Below are 17,998 nucleotides of genomic sequence, written 5' to 3' on the forward strand. Positions count from 1 at the left end.
ACAGTAAAATAGCCTGTGACACTACACTCCCAAAATCCCAGGAGTACAATATGCTTCCACATTTCTAAAGTCATTTTATACATATTTTCCAGTTTGGACAGAGAGAAATCTTCCACAAGCCAAATAAGATTAGATCACATCATGCCAGATTACCATGTGGTAAAATCACTTCACAGATCTGAGCTTTCACAGAATGAGAGACTTTTTTTATTGATTGTAACTGCTTTACCTGTACAGGAGTACAGGAGACCTAGAGCCTATCCCAGGGGACTCGGGGCACGTGGTGGGGTGAACCTTGCATGAGGCCAGTCCATCTCAGGGCACAAGTGCACACGCACACACACACACACACACACTGCGGGCAATTTGGAAATGCAATTACCTTAATCTGCTTGCCTTTGGACTGCCGAGATACCTGGTGGAAACCCATCAAGGATGGGGAAAGCATGCAAACTCCACACACATAGACCCAAAGGCAAATGCTACAGTGCTAATCACAATGCCACAGTGCTGCCTAGTGTTGAATTTATAGTGTCAAATTAATGTTTTATTTATTTTATTGGTGTCTTACTCTAATTGCATGGATGTAAAAAAAAAAAAGACAACTCTCTAATAGCAACAAGGATTTAGAAGCAAGTTAACCTGTATAAATATTAACCTTTTTTTTATTTGAGGTTTACATAATGGAGGAACAATATGTTATAAATTATTTTTAAAAGAGAGAAAAAGAAGTGCTTGGTAGGACTGGTTTCAAGATGCGGTGGCATATACAATATTAGAAGCTAACTTAAAAATTTGACAGGAAGATTTTATTTATTAAAAATAAATACCCAAGGAATACAAATGCTGCAGATATTAATTTAAGATATTTTTGGGGAAAAATCTTCAAAATCCGCTGTGCTAATACACTTTCATATTTAATGGCTTTTCAGATAGCCTGAAGTCAGTTTGAATTTAATAATGTGGATTCACTTGATATATTTTTAAAAATGCCTATTGATTTATTCCACCTGGGCTAAAAAATGCATTCCACATCTGTGTAACTGGGCAAAAGGAAGAGAGTTAAGCTAAACTCGTACACTGGGCAAAAGCACTGAATGGAACAAAACAACGGAAAGTTTATACTATATATAAACAATGCAGTTATGCCTTTTGGACAAAATATCATTAATCACTTGTGCATGTTAAATGTCTAGTGTATTGTTTTATTCATCTTAAAAACTGCTATGAAAAATTTGTTTTGTGCATATTACAGTTTTGAGATCTAATTTAGAATATAGCATCAGGAGATGAGATCCAGCTCGACCTGTGTTTGAGTACACCTTTGAACACAAACCTGGAAACAGTTAATCGCGCTTACACACCCCAATGCCAAGTCACGAGCACTTTGAAGTAGCCCAGCTTATTTTTCCGACGATAGCCATGCAATTGAGCAACAGATTTTCTCTGAGACACAGAGGCACCTCGTGTTTTAAACAACACTACAATGAGTGATCCAGAGCAGGCACCTCACGCATTTTACCTCTGCATGCAGCAGACTTTGGTTTGTGTAAGCTGTGGAAAAGTAGATACGCAGAGCTGAGATACACATATTCATCAGAGAAAACGCACATGGAACACCACATATGGTGGTATTTCACATTATTTTTTCACACCTAGGTAATATTTGAATATTTGAATTTTTTCAATGGGAGTGTCTCATATTGATAATCCTTTTTCTCACAGTGATGTGTTTACTTGATTAATAGGTAAAAAAATAAAAATGTGACACCTATTGAGAATATTTATGAATGCTGCAGAAGACTTTACACAGTGCTCCGACTCTCCCATCACCAATAAGAGATACTGGAGAGAAATGGACTTAATGTTGATGGATGGAAATAAATGTTGACATAAGCTTATGGCAACAATGCCACTGCAGACGCATGCCGTAATAAAAGCAAAAGGTGGTCATTGATTATCATTAAAAAAATTACAGAAAATGTACTTAAATATTACTATAAGCTGTGAATACAGCTTATACTGTAGCACTTATTTCCTGAGGTCAATAAAAAAAAAAATTGTTAATAATACTTGATCTTATAGCATTCATGCAGCATGTCATGGAGGCGATTAGCCTGTAGTACTGCTTACTAAAGTCAAAGTTGCTTTTGAAGCCTTTAGCGCATCTTTATTGTTGGGTTGGCTGGCCAATCAAGCACAATAATTCTGTATCAGTCACTTTTAGTGATAGTAATATTAGTTAGTGGTAGTTTTGGCACTTTGGGCTGGTGCTAAGTTCTGCTGAAAAAGGAAATTGGTATTTACATTAAGCTTGTCATCAGACAGATGCTCCAAATTCTACTGGTATATAGCTGCGCTTCCCTTTTAATTTGTTAAAACAGCGGACCAACACCAGCAGATGACATGGCACCCAGACTTATCACTGTGTATAGAAACTTTTCACGGGACTTTACAGCAACCTGGATTCAATGCCCCTTAATTCTTCCATTCTTTCTCCACCCTGAGAACTTGACTGTTAAATGAAATGCTTAACTTTCAATGATGAATTTCTTTGGTTTACCATCCCTGTTGCCTGTGTCGACGATTGTTTTCTGCATACCTGTCAAGTCAGCAATCTTCCCTATCCATCTACTGAACTAGCCCGAGTAATACATCGTACTAATAGGAATTTTTTTTGTAGTAATTTAATAGTAATACTGTACGAATAGGAATTTACTCAAACAATAAATGAAATATTCTAATATTTTGAGCTTATAGATTTTTGAGCTGAAATTAAAACAAAATAGGCCTGAAATCTTTTATTTATTTGCAAAGAATCTGAAATATGTGAAATTTACTTTTTTAAATTAAACAATAAAAAAAAAAAAATTTAAACAAATGTTTTAAAGATGCACTGTGTTTATGTATTAAGCCTTTTTGTTTTAATTTTGGATGCCTTCAGTATCGTTTTACAATGTAGAAAAAAAATCGGGAAAGACCTTTAAATTATAATGTGTTTCTAAACTTGACTGGTACTGTATGTCTGTTAAAACTATGGAAGAGCCAATATGAAACTATGCACTCAACAAAAGTTTATTAAATAACCCGAATACGTTTAATATTTTTGATTCTTCAAAGTAGCCGCCTTTCGCTTTGATGACAGATTTGCACACTCTTGATGGTTAGAAGCAAAAATATCAAATTTAGACTCATCAGACCAAAGGACGGTTTTTCATTGATATAATTGCCATTCCTTGTGTTCCTTGGACTAAGACAGTCTCTTATGCTTGGTTTTCATCCGAAGCAATTCTTTGCCGCAATTTGACCATGAAGGCCTGATTCATGCAGTCTCCTCTAAACAGTGGATGTTGATGTCTGTCACTTGAACTCAAGAAGAGTTCATTTATGTAGGCTCTAATCTAAGGTGCTGTAAATTGGTAAAGCAAGTGTTACAAAGTTGACAGAAGAACTCATTCTCCAGCACGCTCAGTAAAACAGTAAAACCTAACAGCTGTTTTACTTATAGTAACAAATATGCCTTTGAAAGCATTTCTACATAATGAAATTTTTCTAAAGAGCACTAGAGAGTAATAAGATAAAGTATGGGCCAAGTATATAGGTAAAACAAATCAACCAGAAAGCCAATTCAGCAGCAAGTGTGTCCACTTGTTAATGGTAGGGTAAATTATAAACAAATTATTAAGCTGTGTCACCATTATCATTGCCCGGCTGACAGCGAGGAGGGAGTATTGGTGACCAAAGAAGTAGCTTTTCCTATGGCAAGGAATGGGTTTCCAGTTTATTACTCAGTTCAGTGGGAGGGGAAATGTGCGGGACACTGGCCCTCCAGTACTGGGGTTAAATATCCCTGCTCTTCATGGTAAGTGGACTTCCTGACAGTAGATAAAACACAAAAACATTTTTTTTAATAACTTTAATTTCTTCAGTTACATTTAAGGGAAGACTCTTCTGTCAGTATCTTCCCTCCACCCAACAAGATGGGATTTCAAAGTATGGGTCTTTCTTACTGCGTCAAGGCGGGGTACACCCTGAACAGGATGCCAATCCCTCGCACGGCACACATACATACAGACACACTCATTTACACACTACGGGCAATTTGGGAATGCCAATCAACCTACGTAACCTACCATGTCTTTGGACTGTGGAAGGAAACCGGAGAACCCGGAGAAAACCCACCAAGCACGGGGAGAACATGCAAACTCCATGCACACAGGGACGGGTAACAAGTCTGGAGGTGCAAGGCGACTAGAGAACCTGGTATAGAAAAGTGTTTCCCCATTGACAGCAGGGACCACTTTTTAACCAATGATACCCAACGAAGTTCTGAGCATTACCCTAAGAACCTTTCACAACTGAATTGACCCATGACCTTTAGGAAAGTGAAAAAAGGGATAAATAATTAAAGGTTCTGAGTTGAAACAAAATTACTTTTATAATTCAGTTAATAATTTGAAATTCATATTCGATTTGTATAGTTATTACAAATAGTATTACTATGGCAAGCAAAAATTTTAAGGCTCTGCTGTTTATACAGCGCTAAACTGGAGGCTATAAGCTTTCTGTACTTAGCAACAACTTCAGTATAAAACCTAAGATTCTGGATGATTAACTACATTTGGTGCACGTTTAATTTTTGGCACAAGTGTTCTTTTAAAACCTTTAATATTCACTGATTAAATTCTATAAAAATAAAGTTCAGTCACTGCCAGGGCAAAATGGTGTTCGGGGAAAAGTTCTGGTTGGCATGAAAAGCTCAAAGTCACATATGTGGCAGCAGATCAGAGAAGTTTCATTACACATTCCCAAATCCATGCCATCCCAAACTGTCAGTTTTGTTTTAATAAATCACAACCCACTGAAATTAAGCCAAGAACTGTGCCAGAGACTGACGTTATGTAGAAATGTAAAAAAAAAAAAAAAAGACAGGGGAAAAAAGGAAAAACTTTGGCAATCTGCAAAAAGCAAATAAACCCTAAAAAAAGCAAGCTTTCTGAACTAATTAAATCATCCTTAGGAACTCCATATGGCACAAAAATCCATTAATAAGTCCCAGTTAAGTACAGAAAAGAGCAAGTGAGACTAAAAATAGAAACGATTTAATGTGACAATGAAAGTATGAAAGTTTAATATATTTTAAATTTGATATTCTGGATGACAAAAAATATCAATCAATTTCAAAGATGTTCAGTATTCAGTGACGGAATAATATGTGATTAAAATCTTCCACATACTGTACAGGTATGACAAAAATGTTCCCAGCATCTCAGTTGTTTCCTCTGTAAAAAGACTAAGGGGCAAAAAACCTGATAAGCCTTACAGGGACACCTACTGTTTTATTATTGTACTGAAGTCCAACACAAAAAATATCCAGCCGTAAGAGTAATAATAATTCACAGATGTACAAGGACAGAGAGCTCACAAAAGAAGTTCATTTCTTTTGGAAAAAGCCCATGATTGAAGCTTGTTTTGTCAGTTTACTCGTAGCAGCAGGAGCCTTCTTTTGACTTTTCTCTTTGACCCTTTTCTCCTCGTCCATCCTTGCAAGTGACTGCTTCAGTGAGCTTGAATCCTCAGAGGGCTGAGTGGCTGCCTTGGGTTCAGCTTCATTTTCAGAGTAAGACTCACTCTCGTAGCCTTTTTCTGTCACTAAGTTAAACACAGATGGAAACCAAATTATGCCATGAAGCAGAGAGGGGCTGGCTTAACCAAACTGTTTCCAGTATTTACAACAAAAAAAAAAACAACAACAAAAAAAAGACAGAAAAATAAAGCATTCAATATATTCATTCCATTCTATTCAATCACAAATATAGAATATGACAAATGATCTACTGTAGTGTATTTTTCACATGTATATTATATAGACTGTACATCTAAAAAAAGGCAAGAAATTGAAATATTATAAAACGGTTAATTTTCCTTTTTCCTATTACTCTCATATTTTAGACTTATTAAATGTATTGTGAAACAGTTTATGAGTTGCAATATGTAATGTAAAATTACATTGGTTTTAATGTTACAGCTTAACGCTCATGAAAATCAAAAATCCAGCTCTTATTCTTTCACATGGCTGTTATAATGCATACATTATGAAGTGAAGTGTAAAATTGAAAAACAATAGGAATGACTAGGGTTAGGTACCGAAAATCGGTGCCAATACGGCATTGGTACCTATATAACCGGTAGAACGCAAATTTCAGTGCCTCATTTCAGTGCCATTTGCATGCCTGAACTGTCAATTTAAATATTTGTTCTCTGAAGCTATGATGACACAGTTGTAATAAGCATTAGATTTATAAACACACATGATTAAATACTGCATTCATAGGGTGTCAGAAATAATCGGAAAAATAAATTCTTTAATTAGAAAAATCTTGAGAACTTCGGAAAGATTTGATAACACAAATCCAAAACATTGTTGCAGTAATGTTGCTATGCATTTTATTTTTGTAGAGTAAAAGTATATTAGATTAGATTAAAAAATTAAAAGCAAAAATCACCAGAAAATGAGACCATCTGAGATGCGCGTGAAGGCAGCAACTAACTTGATCTGACAGCAGCAGGAGGTCTACCGCTATCTTAGCTTGCTAAATTAAACAACTTTCGTTAAAACGCCTAAAACTAAACGGTCGAAAGTGTGGCTAAGAAAGGATTCCGACGCCGCAACGTGCAGCAAATGTTTCACAGAAGTTGCATGTAAAGGGGGAAACACATCAAATCTAATGAAACATTTGAGGGCACACGGAATAAACTTAAAAGCAGAGAGATGCACCATGTTTGACAGCTTGCGGACAACAGCTGGGACTTTCAGTGTGGACGATCCCAGCCCCAGTCACACCAACCGTAGCAAAAAGGAGTCCACCGATTATGATGACGACAGCAGCCTTTTCGCAGGTTAGTCGTAGGCTAATTTAATGTTAATTGCAAAATTCAAATCTTGCATTCATGCTAACAAATGGTCAAACGATTTGTAAAATACTAATGTAACATGGATTATAGTTATTCATAGTTAGTTGTTTATAGTTTAAATGGTTTATGGCTTTCCAGCTAGTACTAGTAGTACTACAACAGTGACCCCATTTACCATTGGTAAACTTTTAATATATTGTTCAATTTTAAGCATTAAATTTTTTGTTCAATAACATTTTTTTTTGTTCAATGTATTCTTAAGTCATCCACCATCATTTTGTGGCTTTTGTAAAGTATCACTCAGGCACCGTTTTGGCATCGGTACGGTTTTAAAAGTATCGATTTGGCACCGGTATCGGAAAAACCTTAAACGAAACCCAACCCTAGGAATGACCGAAGCTTTAAGAAGCCTGTCAATCAAAACCAATTTAAGAACTTGGGAGCGCTTCGCAAGGAATTGAGTGAGACTGGGGTCAGTGCATTAAATACCACAGATGTCTTCAGGACATGGGCTTACTGTTGCATTGCTGACAATGTCAGAAGCATCGTACTTGGGCTAAGGAGTCAAAAGTACTGGACCAATGCTCAGTGGACCAAAATCGTCCATTTAGAGTCTAGAGGAAAAGAGTGAAAAGTCACCGAATCCAAGTTTCTTGAACTTCAGTGTGACGTTTCCACAGCAAGTGATGATTTGGGGTGCCATGTCATTTACTTGGTGTTGGTCCACTGTGTTTTATTAAGTACAAATTCAATGCAGCTGTCTACTAGGAGAATTTAGAATAACTCAGTCTTTTGTGTGCTGACAAGCTTTAAAGAGATGCTGATTTCTTTTTTCAGCATGACTTAGCACTTGCTCACAAAGTCAAAACTACTACTACTAACTAGGTTGCTGACCATGATATTACAGTGATTAATTAGTCAGCAAACGTGTTTAACCTGAACCCCATAAAGAATCTATGCGGTGTTAAGAGTAAGATGAAAACCAACTGAGCCAACAAGTTAAGGGTTGCCATCAAAGCAACCTGGTTTTCAAGAAAACCTCATTAGTTGAGCCACAGGCTGCTGATCTCCTCCATGTAATGTCACATTGATACAGAAATTTGTGCTTACTTAAGTGTCTTACAGTTCAGACATTAATGGCTGTGCGTTGAGTTATTTTGAGGGGACATCAACTTTACACCATTATACAAGTTGTACACTAATTACTTTACATTCTATCAGAGTTTCATATCTTTAGCGTTGTCCCTTGAAAAGATATAATAAAATATTTACAAAAATATGAGGGGTTTACTCACTTTTGTGAGATACTGTACATGTTAGACATTTTTCAAGATGCACTGTATATATAGTTCACATTCATTATCACTTTCAATGCCAAAAAAAGTTTAAAGTAGCAATAAATGTTCGTTGCAAGATATGACAGAATTTCTCAATTGTTCGACAAGATAATGAAAGAAAATTATCAGATAACCATTAACAGGTGACAGAAATTTTACAGCATTGTCCATAAGTGTGACTGACAATGATTGATGACTGAATGATTTCCTGAAACCGCTGTCTAGCAGTATAATGACAGATTTATATGAGATGTTTCCATAAAAAGAGATTTATGTTTCCCACTTATCATGATACACACTGTATATATATATATATATATATATATATATATATATATATATATATATATATATATATATACAGTGTGTGTGTGTGTTTTACATGATCTGTAAAATTCCAACTATATTAACTGTTACTTACCGATGCAGCCTTCATCATCAACAAATGTGTGGGATTTCAGTACCCGTCTCCTCTTCCTCCTACTACCCTCAGAGCTCTGCAGTAAATAAGAGCATATGCACATCAGCAATTAAAGGCATGTTACTTACATTGTTTCCAAACAACATTACGAATAATGAAGGATGGTTAAAGGAAAGTCTGTTAAAGATAAACCATGGGTCAGATTGGCTAAATACAACTACAGGGCTGACTAAGCCTGTTTTATGAGAACTTCACAAAGCTACATTCATGAAAGTTTATGGCAATGTATTTGAGGTCTGGTTTTGTTTTTTAAGCACATGATATTTGCCCAAAGATGTTGTACAGTTATACATATATACAGTGGGGGAAACAAGTATTTGATCCCCTAGGGATTTTCTAAGTTTGCCCACTTACAAAGAAATGAAGGGTCTATAATTTTTATCATAGGTTTATGGTAAAGGATTGAGACAGAATATCAACGAAAAATCCAGAAAAAGCACAGGATACAAGTGTTATAAATTAGGAATCAAGGATTTCAATCCATGCAGGCGTATTGTGTTACCAATTTACATTACATTTAGGCATTTGGCAGACGCTCTTATCCAGAGCGACTTACAAAAAGTGCTTTAAAGTTTACATCATTGGATACATACTTACACTGGGTTAACCAGGGTAATAACTAGTTAGTTCAAACCAATGGTTTGTTGGGTGACTGTGCTTCCAACGCCTTGAGATCATTCACAAGCTCCTCCTCCCAGGGCCCTGGGCTGGTCCCTCATTTTTCCACATGATTATTCTTACTCCATGAGATGAAATCTTGCATATCGGGCCATTAATGGTTACTTTGTATTTCTTCCATAGGTAAATAATCACTCCAGCAGTTGTCTCCTTCTCACCAATCTTCTAGCTGATGGCTTCTAGCCCATTCCAGCCTTGTGCAGGTCTAAAATCTTGTTTCTGACTTACTTTGACAGCTCTTTGGTCTTGCCGATGGTGGTAAGGTTTAAACAGAAGATAAAGATTGTGTGGACAGGTGTCTTTAATACACATACCACATAGTTGTTAGGAGCACCTTCTTAAATTAATATGTGTACCACAAGAGCACATAACCAGTCTGTGAGAGGCAGAATTATTGTTAGTTGGTAGGGGATCAAATACTTATTTCCCTCATTGAAAAGCAACTTAATTTATGCCATTTGTATCAAGTGCTTTTTCTGGATTTTTGGTCACAATCCTTTACCATAAACCCATGATAAAAATTATAGACCCTTCATTTCTTTGTAAGTGGGCAAACATAGAAAATCTGAAGGGGATCAAATACTTATTTCCCCCTTTGTACAAACAGTGAGGTTAATAAGTATTTGATCACCCTGTGATTTTGCAAGGTCTCTTACTTAGAAATCAGGGGGGGGGGGTCGACAATTTTCACCATAGGTCCATTTCCACTGTGAAAGACAGAATCTAAATAAAAAAAAATCCGGAAATCACATTGTATACATTTTTTAACAATTTATTTGTGAATTACTGTGATTACTGATTTTTCTTTTTAGATTCTGTCTCTCACAGTGGAAATGGACCTACAGTATGCTGAAAATTGTCGACCCCCCCTGATTTCTAAGTAAGAGACCTTGCAAAATCACAGGGTGATCAAATACTTATTGACCTCACTGTGTGTATGTATGTATGTGTATATATATATATATTACACACACATACATATACACACATACACAACCGTTCAAAAGTTTGGGGTCACTTTCTAACTCCATGATCATTCCTGATTTTTATTTCTTTAGACATTGTAAAGGAATGCTGAATCGTCCAAAAGATGCATTAATCTCCTTTGAACAGTTGATATTGAGATGTGTCTGCTACTTATGCTCTGTAAAGACTTCATAACGCCTCTAATCTGAAATGCTGTTAATTGGTCATTTTTCAGGCTGATAACTCTAAATGAACTTCTCGTCTGCGGCAGAGGTAGGTTTTGGTCTCGCCCTCCTGGGATGGCCTTCATGAGAGCCAGTTTCATTATGGTGCTTGACAAATTTTGCAAATGCACTTGACAATACTGTTCTTGCAAGAACTATTACAGAAAGCCTGACCTGTGTCTTAAAATAACAACTAACTGTTGTTACATAATTCCATATGTGTTATTTTATAGTTTTTAAATCCCCAGTATTGTTGTAGAATGTAGAAAATAAATCACTAAACAAAAACAATGAAATTTGCAAGTGACCCCAAACTTTTGAACGGTAGTCTATTTACACACATTATATAAGCAACTTTTATCCATTCATCCATCAACTTGGACCATGGAGGCCAATGATGACATTGTACTTTTTTCATTGTACTAGTTTGTATGACTGTGGTAAGACCTCCGGTTAACTTTCACACACAACAGGCAATTTAAGAACGGCGATTAACCCAATCTGCATGTCATTGGACTGTGGGAGGAAACCCACCAAGCACAGGAAGAACATAGACAGACCCAAGGTGGGAATCGAACTCAGAAAGCTGCTTAAGAACCAAATTTTATATATATTAAAAACATATATTTATATTATTTATAAATAAAATATATATAACTTAAATATAAATTATGTATAAAATGTAATTATTTTAAAGCCAAATACAGGTTTTTTTTTTTTGTCACAGTTAGTCTCACAATAGCTAGACATTTACATGTATGGCATTTGGCATATGACCTTATCCAAAGAGACTTCTAAGACATCTGAGCAGTTTGCTTAAGGGCCCAACAGTGGTTGCGTGGAGGTGCTAGGGTTTGAACCCATCTTATTTTGATCTGTAATCTGACCTCAGACCAGTGAACTAATCCTGGCCCCACATATTTATGAACACTGCTAATAAGAAAATCCTTTGAGAACATAAATAGTTATTACAAAAACTTAATTTACTTTAAACAATTTCTAAAAAATTTTAATATTGCAGGGATACCTCAACAAAAATAAAGGTCTTTACATTTTTTACACAAGGGGATGAAATGTCAAATTAAAAACCTTTTCTGCATAATAAGCAACATGGCAAAGCATTTTTATACTGTACATGCATTTCCTCTCACCATGATTTTAGCTTCAAATGCAAAAAAGCATAAGCCTTTTAATAAAGCTCCAGTACGATTGTAAATGCTAAAGATAATGCATCAATGAAGGCACTTCATGTAATGCACAGAATGGGTTACCTTTTTCTTCACCATATACCACCCTTATTTTATGTCAGAATAATAACCTAAAAAACAATAAACTAACTAAAAAAAAAAAAAATGGTATTTAATACTTAATTCACTGCACAACACTCTAACACTACTTATTCACTGCTTGTTCTTTAAAAAAAAAAAAAAAAAAACACAACCACGATTTACTGGTGAACATTCAACATTTTAGATTCTTACTTGTGAACCAGGCTCCTTCTTTACATGCTTTTCAGGGCTTGGTGTCTGTAATTCAGGTGCAGGAGGAGAATCTGGAATTACTAAGAGAGACAAGATGACACTGTCGATCAGGATGTTTGCACCGAAATACCAACTGCAAGATTTCCTGCTGTTGGATCAGTGTTTTAATTCCAGCAAATTTTCACCTACCTTCGTCATCACTACTGTCAGGCTGAGGTTTTTTTATCCTCCTTCTCTTTTTCTTCTGACCCTCCACTTGTTCGTCTTCACTATTCTCCAGACGCTTTGTTTTACTGATATATAAGAAATTTGATGGCAGTCACGGCAAAAATTTAAACACTGCACTTGTACAAACAGCTTTCGAAACAACACAATATTAATATTGTCTAAACTTCTTCACATTAATTTTACGAAGTAATGTGAAGCAATATAATTACATTGCCTGATGGTCTTACATAAACTGGTTCATTCTAGAGAGTAAATATCTAAACCCTACCTTCGGGTCTCTTTGAAGTCATTTTGAATCACTTGAGCCTCGTTTGGCGATTCATCTTTTACGTCTTGCTTAGATTTGGATGAAGAGCAAGACTCTTTTTTGCTCCCTGTGGTTGCTGCTGATGATGGTGGTTCACCCCCATCTGCCTTTACTTTTATGTTTTTGTCTGCTTTATCAAGCTTTTCTGTACATCACATATTAAAAGCAAGTCAGTGACTAAAACAGCTTGGTCACATAGTTAAATAGAAATTGTAATACTCACTCTCTGCTGATTTCCCAAAGAAATTGCTCATAGTGTTAGCTTTGGAAGACACCTTGGATTTGGGTCCCTCAGCCTGAAAAAGGAACATTTATTATTACAAGAAGACTTTATATTTGAATTTTGAATTGTATACAGTGCCTTACACATTGTGTTGCGTTACCAGGAACAGAAATGTATTTCCGCGGAATTGGTGCCATTACTTTTATACACGTCTAATATTTAAAAGTGTAAAAAACTCATATGACAGAAAGGTTAATTAAAAAAAAAAAAAAAAAGCAGCCATTTGTTGGAGTCAATATTTGGTTTGGCTGCAGTACCGCTGCAAGTTTTCTGGGATACATGTGAGCTTTCCACATTCTGATCCTGTTATGATTTTTCCTAATACAATAACTCTAGCACTGTTATATATTGTTGTGGACCATTGTTGAAAAGCTTTTTTTTTTTTTTTTTTTAATGTAGCCACAGACTAAGGTTTAGTTTCATCACGCAGTGAATGTCCTGCTTTGATCAGTACTATGGGAATACATGCTTCAAAACAGACAGAGGCAATACTGGCACATATGCTACTGCACACCATTCAGAATAAATTATATTGGTGGTAACCAGATTTGAAAAAGCTAACACTTTATATGTGGTTTTAAGCCAGCCCTCATTTCTTCATATTTTGCCTTCAAAGAGCCTGACTTTTTTAAATATTTCAATGCAGTGTTAATGTAGTGTTGAGGAATAGTTCTACAGGCTCCCCGGATGACTTTTTTTGGCTTTCGATTTTGGCATGTTTTTGGTGCTCATTTTCAGTCCAATCCCTTTACCTGACAAGTTTCAGAGGAACATGTTTTGTTTGTTAAGCGACACAGTCGCCTCTAAATAACAATAGCAATAATAATAATTAAAAAAAAAAAAACTTAAGGCATGAACCAGTGAGAAACAGGTGCAGATGATCAGGCTGGATGATGCTGAATGTTGAGTTGTTGGAACAGAAGAGAGAGGAAATGAGAGTGCTGCTGGGGTTGCTACTGTAAATAAACAACCATTTTTCTAATTGTGTCTTTAAGCACCAGGCACAGTAAACCTTTGTTTTCATGTCCTTAATTTAATCTACAATATATTATTAATAGTGAAAAAAAAAAAACAGAGCTTGCTCAAGAATTTTGTACAGTACTGAACAAGCCAAAGAAATCTGGAGTGAGAAGAAAATCTGGAGTAAAAATAAAATTTAATGTTTTGAGACAATTGTGTTATGACCGATTACTTACAGGAACATCTACCTGCTCCATTTTCACCTCCTTGCTCTGTTCTTCACTTTTAGGAGCTGGTTTACTTGCAAACATTCCCATGATGCCTTTCGCCTGTTTGGAAGTGGGTTTGGATGCAGGTGCTGTGTTGTTGACGACAGGTTTACTGGCCTCAGTAGGAGCAGACACAACCTTTTCCTGAGCCCTTTGTAACTCTGATGTTGACTTCTGGATTGCAGCAGAACATCGAATCGCACTATACCTGCAAACATTTAATATTCTGTTGGAATAAAAGGCTAGGGAGGATGTTTCAGAAATGGTTGTGGTCATGGGGATCCATTTAAGGTATGAGAAAACACAATGCTTTTCCCCTATTAATAGCCCTTTCTGATTGACTAAACATTTACAAATCTCTGCATCATTTTGTATACCTAAATAAAATGTGTGATTAGTTAAGATTTGCCTTGATTACAGCATGCCATTAAACCTGACCAACTTTCCTAGTTCTTTTACAGAAATATTTAGAATCTTAAATGATTTTAAAATGTTTTAAGCAACTTAAAAGAGTAATATTTAATATATTTGTGCAATAAACAAATAAAATGTGATATAGAATAGGATACTATTGCAAAAAAAAAAAAAAAAAAAAAAAAAAAAAAGATAATACAAATAAAAAAAATGTTTATTAAATAAATAAATAAATAATAATAATAATAATAATAACCTTCACTGCTGCTATATTCTAGTAGTTTTCGACACCTGGGGTATATTGTGATGTAGGAATGAAATAATTATTTCATGGAAGGTGAACAAAAACAACCACAATAAAATAAACCTGACCAATCATAAAAAATAAATAAAGTCACATACTTGTTGCAGTTTTTAAGGTTCTCTTTCATAGCATCGTAGTCAGTACTGTAAAGGGGAGCGCTGTCCTTCAGCTCAGCTTTCTGCACGCTGTACACATGCACACTAACTGTCACATCCAGTTTGGATTTTACATCTGGAAGAGGTTGAAGATTTAGGATACAAAGGAATCTGCTCACACATAAAAAAAACTGACACCAAGATCTAATGCTTAATAATTAACACCAGTATGATAGAAAAAAAGATAAAGAATAAACACGCATAATTCATTACTCAGTGTCGAATACACTGAACATGAAAATATACACAGAAACATAGAAACAGCTCTAGCTGCATGGCATCTTACGTAATTATTACAATTTCCTAAACTAAAAAAAGGACTTGTATGGGTGACACACCATATAAAGGGGGTAAAAAGTATATATAGCTGTGGAACTTTTGTAAAGCAGCATTTATTTATTATTTATATTACTATAAATATGTAAAAGTTTGATGTTTTAAGTACACATAAATCAATATGCAACATAAATAAAAATCATCAAGTTTTCATCATTTGCATGAGGTGGAAATAAATATAGTATTTACATTTACCATATTAAACTGTCTATTCTTGCATTTATTTTTTCCCCTCTTATAGTCACTGATATTGCAAAAAAAAAAATGCAAATGCAAAGAAACATACCTTCAAGCTTGTCTTCACGGACTACCGATACCTTATGACACTAGAGGAAATAACAGAACATTTTAAAATGTAGTATTAGCATACATACTATTGACGAAGCATACTGTTTTTTTCCCACAATCAGCGCTATTTGTCCAAAAAAAATTGCCAAAATGCAATTCTAATAACTGTTACTTTATACAAAAAGGCATGTCCCAGCTCACCATGCTGCCGTTTTCCAAGCACTTCCCAGACACCAAGTAAGTTGCATGCAGAGTGCTTCCAGACCTTTCCTTCCGTCGCTGCTCTATGTAGTGATACAGCATTCTGCAACAAGTCCAACAAATCCAATCTTACAAGATCATTTAGTTAAAAGTAAATGTTGAGGTTTTCACCAAAGAGACAGACTTACTGTTTAGCCGTGTTAACATGGACACCAAGTGTAAGACTCAGCCATTTATAGGTGACCTGAAAACAAGCCATTTGTTTAATAATAAATAAATAAGGAAATATATTGGCAGAAAATAACTGGTCCGTATATCATAGTGACTTAGTATTTTAACTATTAGAGCGAACAGCATATGTATTTATAAACAATGTAAATTGACAAAAAAAAAGTCTTGCATTGTATTTGTAAAACAAGGTTTGCATCACAGTAAGGTTTTCATAACCGAGCTTTGTACTTGATAGTGTTTGGCCATATAATAAGCTGCACCTTTTTATGTTGTCCCATTAGTTTTATGAAAGAGGGGAAAAAGCAAGTGAAGGAACTAATGTTTTTCGCATGATATACTGTAAGTGATACCATAAATAAACTTATTAATTCAAAGTAAATAATTGGCAAACTGCTGTTTTGTAAAAAACTAGAACATGTTATTAAAGGAGATATACTGGCATGCTTACTCAATACATGTTAAATATTATAATTTTACATGCTAATGCACTGAAATTAATGCTTTAATATATAGCAGCTATTTAGTAGCTTTACAGAACATCTAGCTTAAACATATGATAAGGGAATTGTGTTATTTAATCCTCACTTGACACTGAAAAAAAAAACTTATTTTCCATACAGTTACACTACTAATGGAAAATAGGATACGTTTCAATTAAGCCTTTTTATTTGGAACCGCGGAAATGGGAATTAAACACGAACACAAAGCGAATACAAAAATCTCCAACAGCATTTAGTCTGACTGCGCATGCGTATAACTTCAGCATCATCGTCTTTTTTTTAGATTCTCATTACTCTAGGGCTACATATTTCAACAGGTTTAAACTAGAATTAATATATTTGCCTCCCTAGAAGAGTTACATAATAAAGAATCAGAAAGGCACACAAAACCAGGACATTAGTAACATTTATAAAAAAATCTCTACTTTATAATATTTAAGGCAAAATACATGCACATGAACCCAGGAAAACGGCGCCAATAAGCGAACAATTATTTCCACATGTACAGATAACTAGTGATACAAAGCAAAAACAGTATTTTCCACTCGTCCAAATGTCAAATAAATACCCAAGTAGGACTTTCCTGTCAAATTTCATGGATTTAACCCAGGTAGTTGAAGTGCTAGCTAGCTTTTTCAAGTGTTCGGTAAATAAACAGAATTTTCTCGAAAAACGATCATATGACTGAAAATTACACTGTAGAACTTACAATTTTATTCTGATCGTTAACAAATTCGTCAATGTTGTCTAAATAAAGATCATCCATGGTCGTGCGAAGTTGATCACCCTGGAAACACAACTCTTCCCTGCATGAAACAACGCGGGAACTTTATTTACTTCCGATCACGTGGGTAGTCACGTGTAGGTCGGCGTTACCAGCTCCATGGTAAATCCCCCAGAAGTAGACAAACTACACATTCCACATTTTTTTTAGACGGATTGTTGGAGTTTTACGTGTACTGTATACATTCTAGAATTTAATTAAAATAATAAAGCATATAGTATAAACAAATGCTTTATTGTATGCATTTTATTATATACAAAAAGCTAAACCTATTTTATACCGTACACTTTGGTCAACCCAAGTTGCCAGGCATGCGTGGCAAAAGTAGTTAAAAATCTACCTAACTGTATACAGAATAATGCCATGTAGGCAGACGATAAGTGTGTTTCATTAAGTGAATGTGTGTGTGTGTGTGTGCTCTTCGATGGATTTGCACCCTGTCCAGGGTGTACCCTGCCTCGTGCCCCAAGTCCCCTGAGATAGGCTCCAGGCCCCCTGCGACCCTGAATACAGGATAAAGCGGTATAGAAGATGAGTGAGTTTTATTAAGTATTTTATTCTCAGAGATGAGGACTCAATTTAGGGGAACACTGAGCATAAGTTTGGAACATTCCTTTGATGAGACACAACTCCATCATAGGGCACAATGCTATAAC

At 35.4% G+C, this 17,998-nt stretch overlaps 1 protein-coding gene across 1 annotated transcript; it reads right to left on the reverse strand.

Annotated features, from left to right (window-relative positions):
- Positions 1 to 5,101: 5,101 nt before the first annotated feature.
- Positions 5,102 to 17,374, reverse strand: pold3 (polymerase (DNA-directed), delta 3, accessory subunit). The gene is made up of 12 exons (XM_053477992.1): positions 17,268 to 17,374; positions 16,016 to 16,071; positions 15,828 to 15,930; positions 15,625 to 15,664; positions 14,946 to 15,078; positions 14,097 to 14,337; positions 12,841 to 12,913; positions 12,579 to 12,762; positions 12,272 to 12,375; positions 12,083 to 12,162; positions 8,674 to 8,749; positions 5,102 to 5,652 (listed from the first exon to the last, which is right to left on the reverse strand). Exons 1-12 carry the CDS (start codon positions 17,322 to 17,324, stop codon positions 5,435 to 5,437), a joined length of 1,365 nt encoding a protein of 454 aa, XP_053333967.1. The 5' UTR covers positions 17,325 to 17,374; the 3' UTR covers positions 5,102 to 5,434.
- Between the last annotated feature and the right edge of the window lie 624 nt (positions 17,375 to 17,998).

The sequence above is a fragment of the Clarias gariepinus genome, chromosome 19 (genome assembly GCF_024256425.1).
Source record: "Clarias gariepinus isolate MV-2021 ecotype Netherlands chromosome 19, CGAR_prim_01v2, whole genome shotgun sequence".
Classification (NCBI taxonomy): Eukaryota; Metazoa; Chordata; class Actinopteri; order Siluriformes; family Clariidae; genus Clarias; species Clarias gariepinus.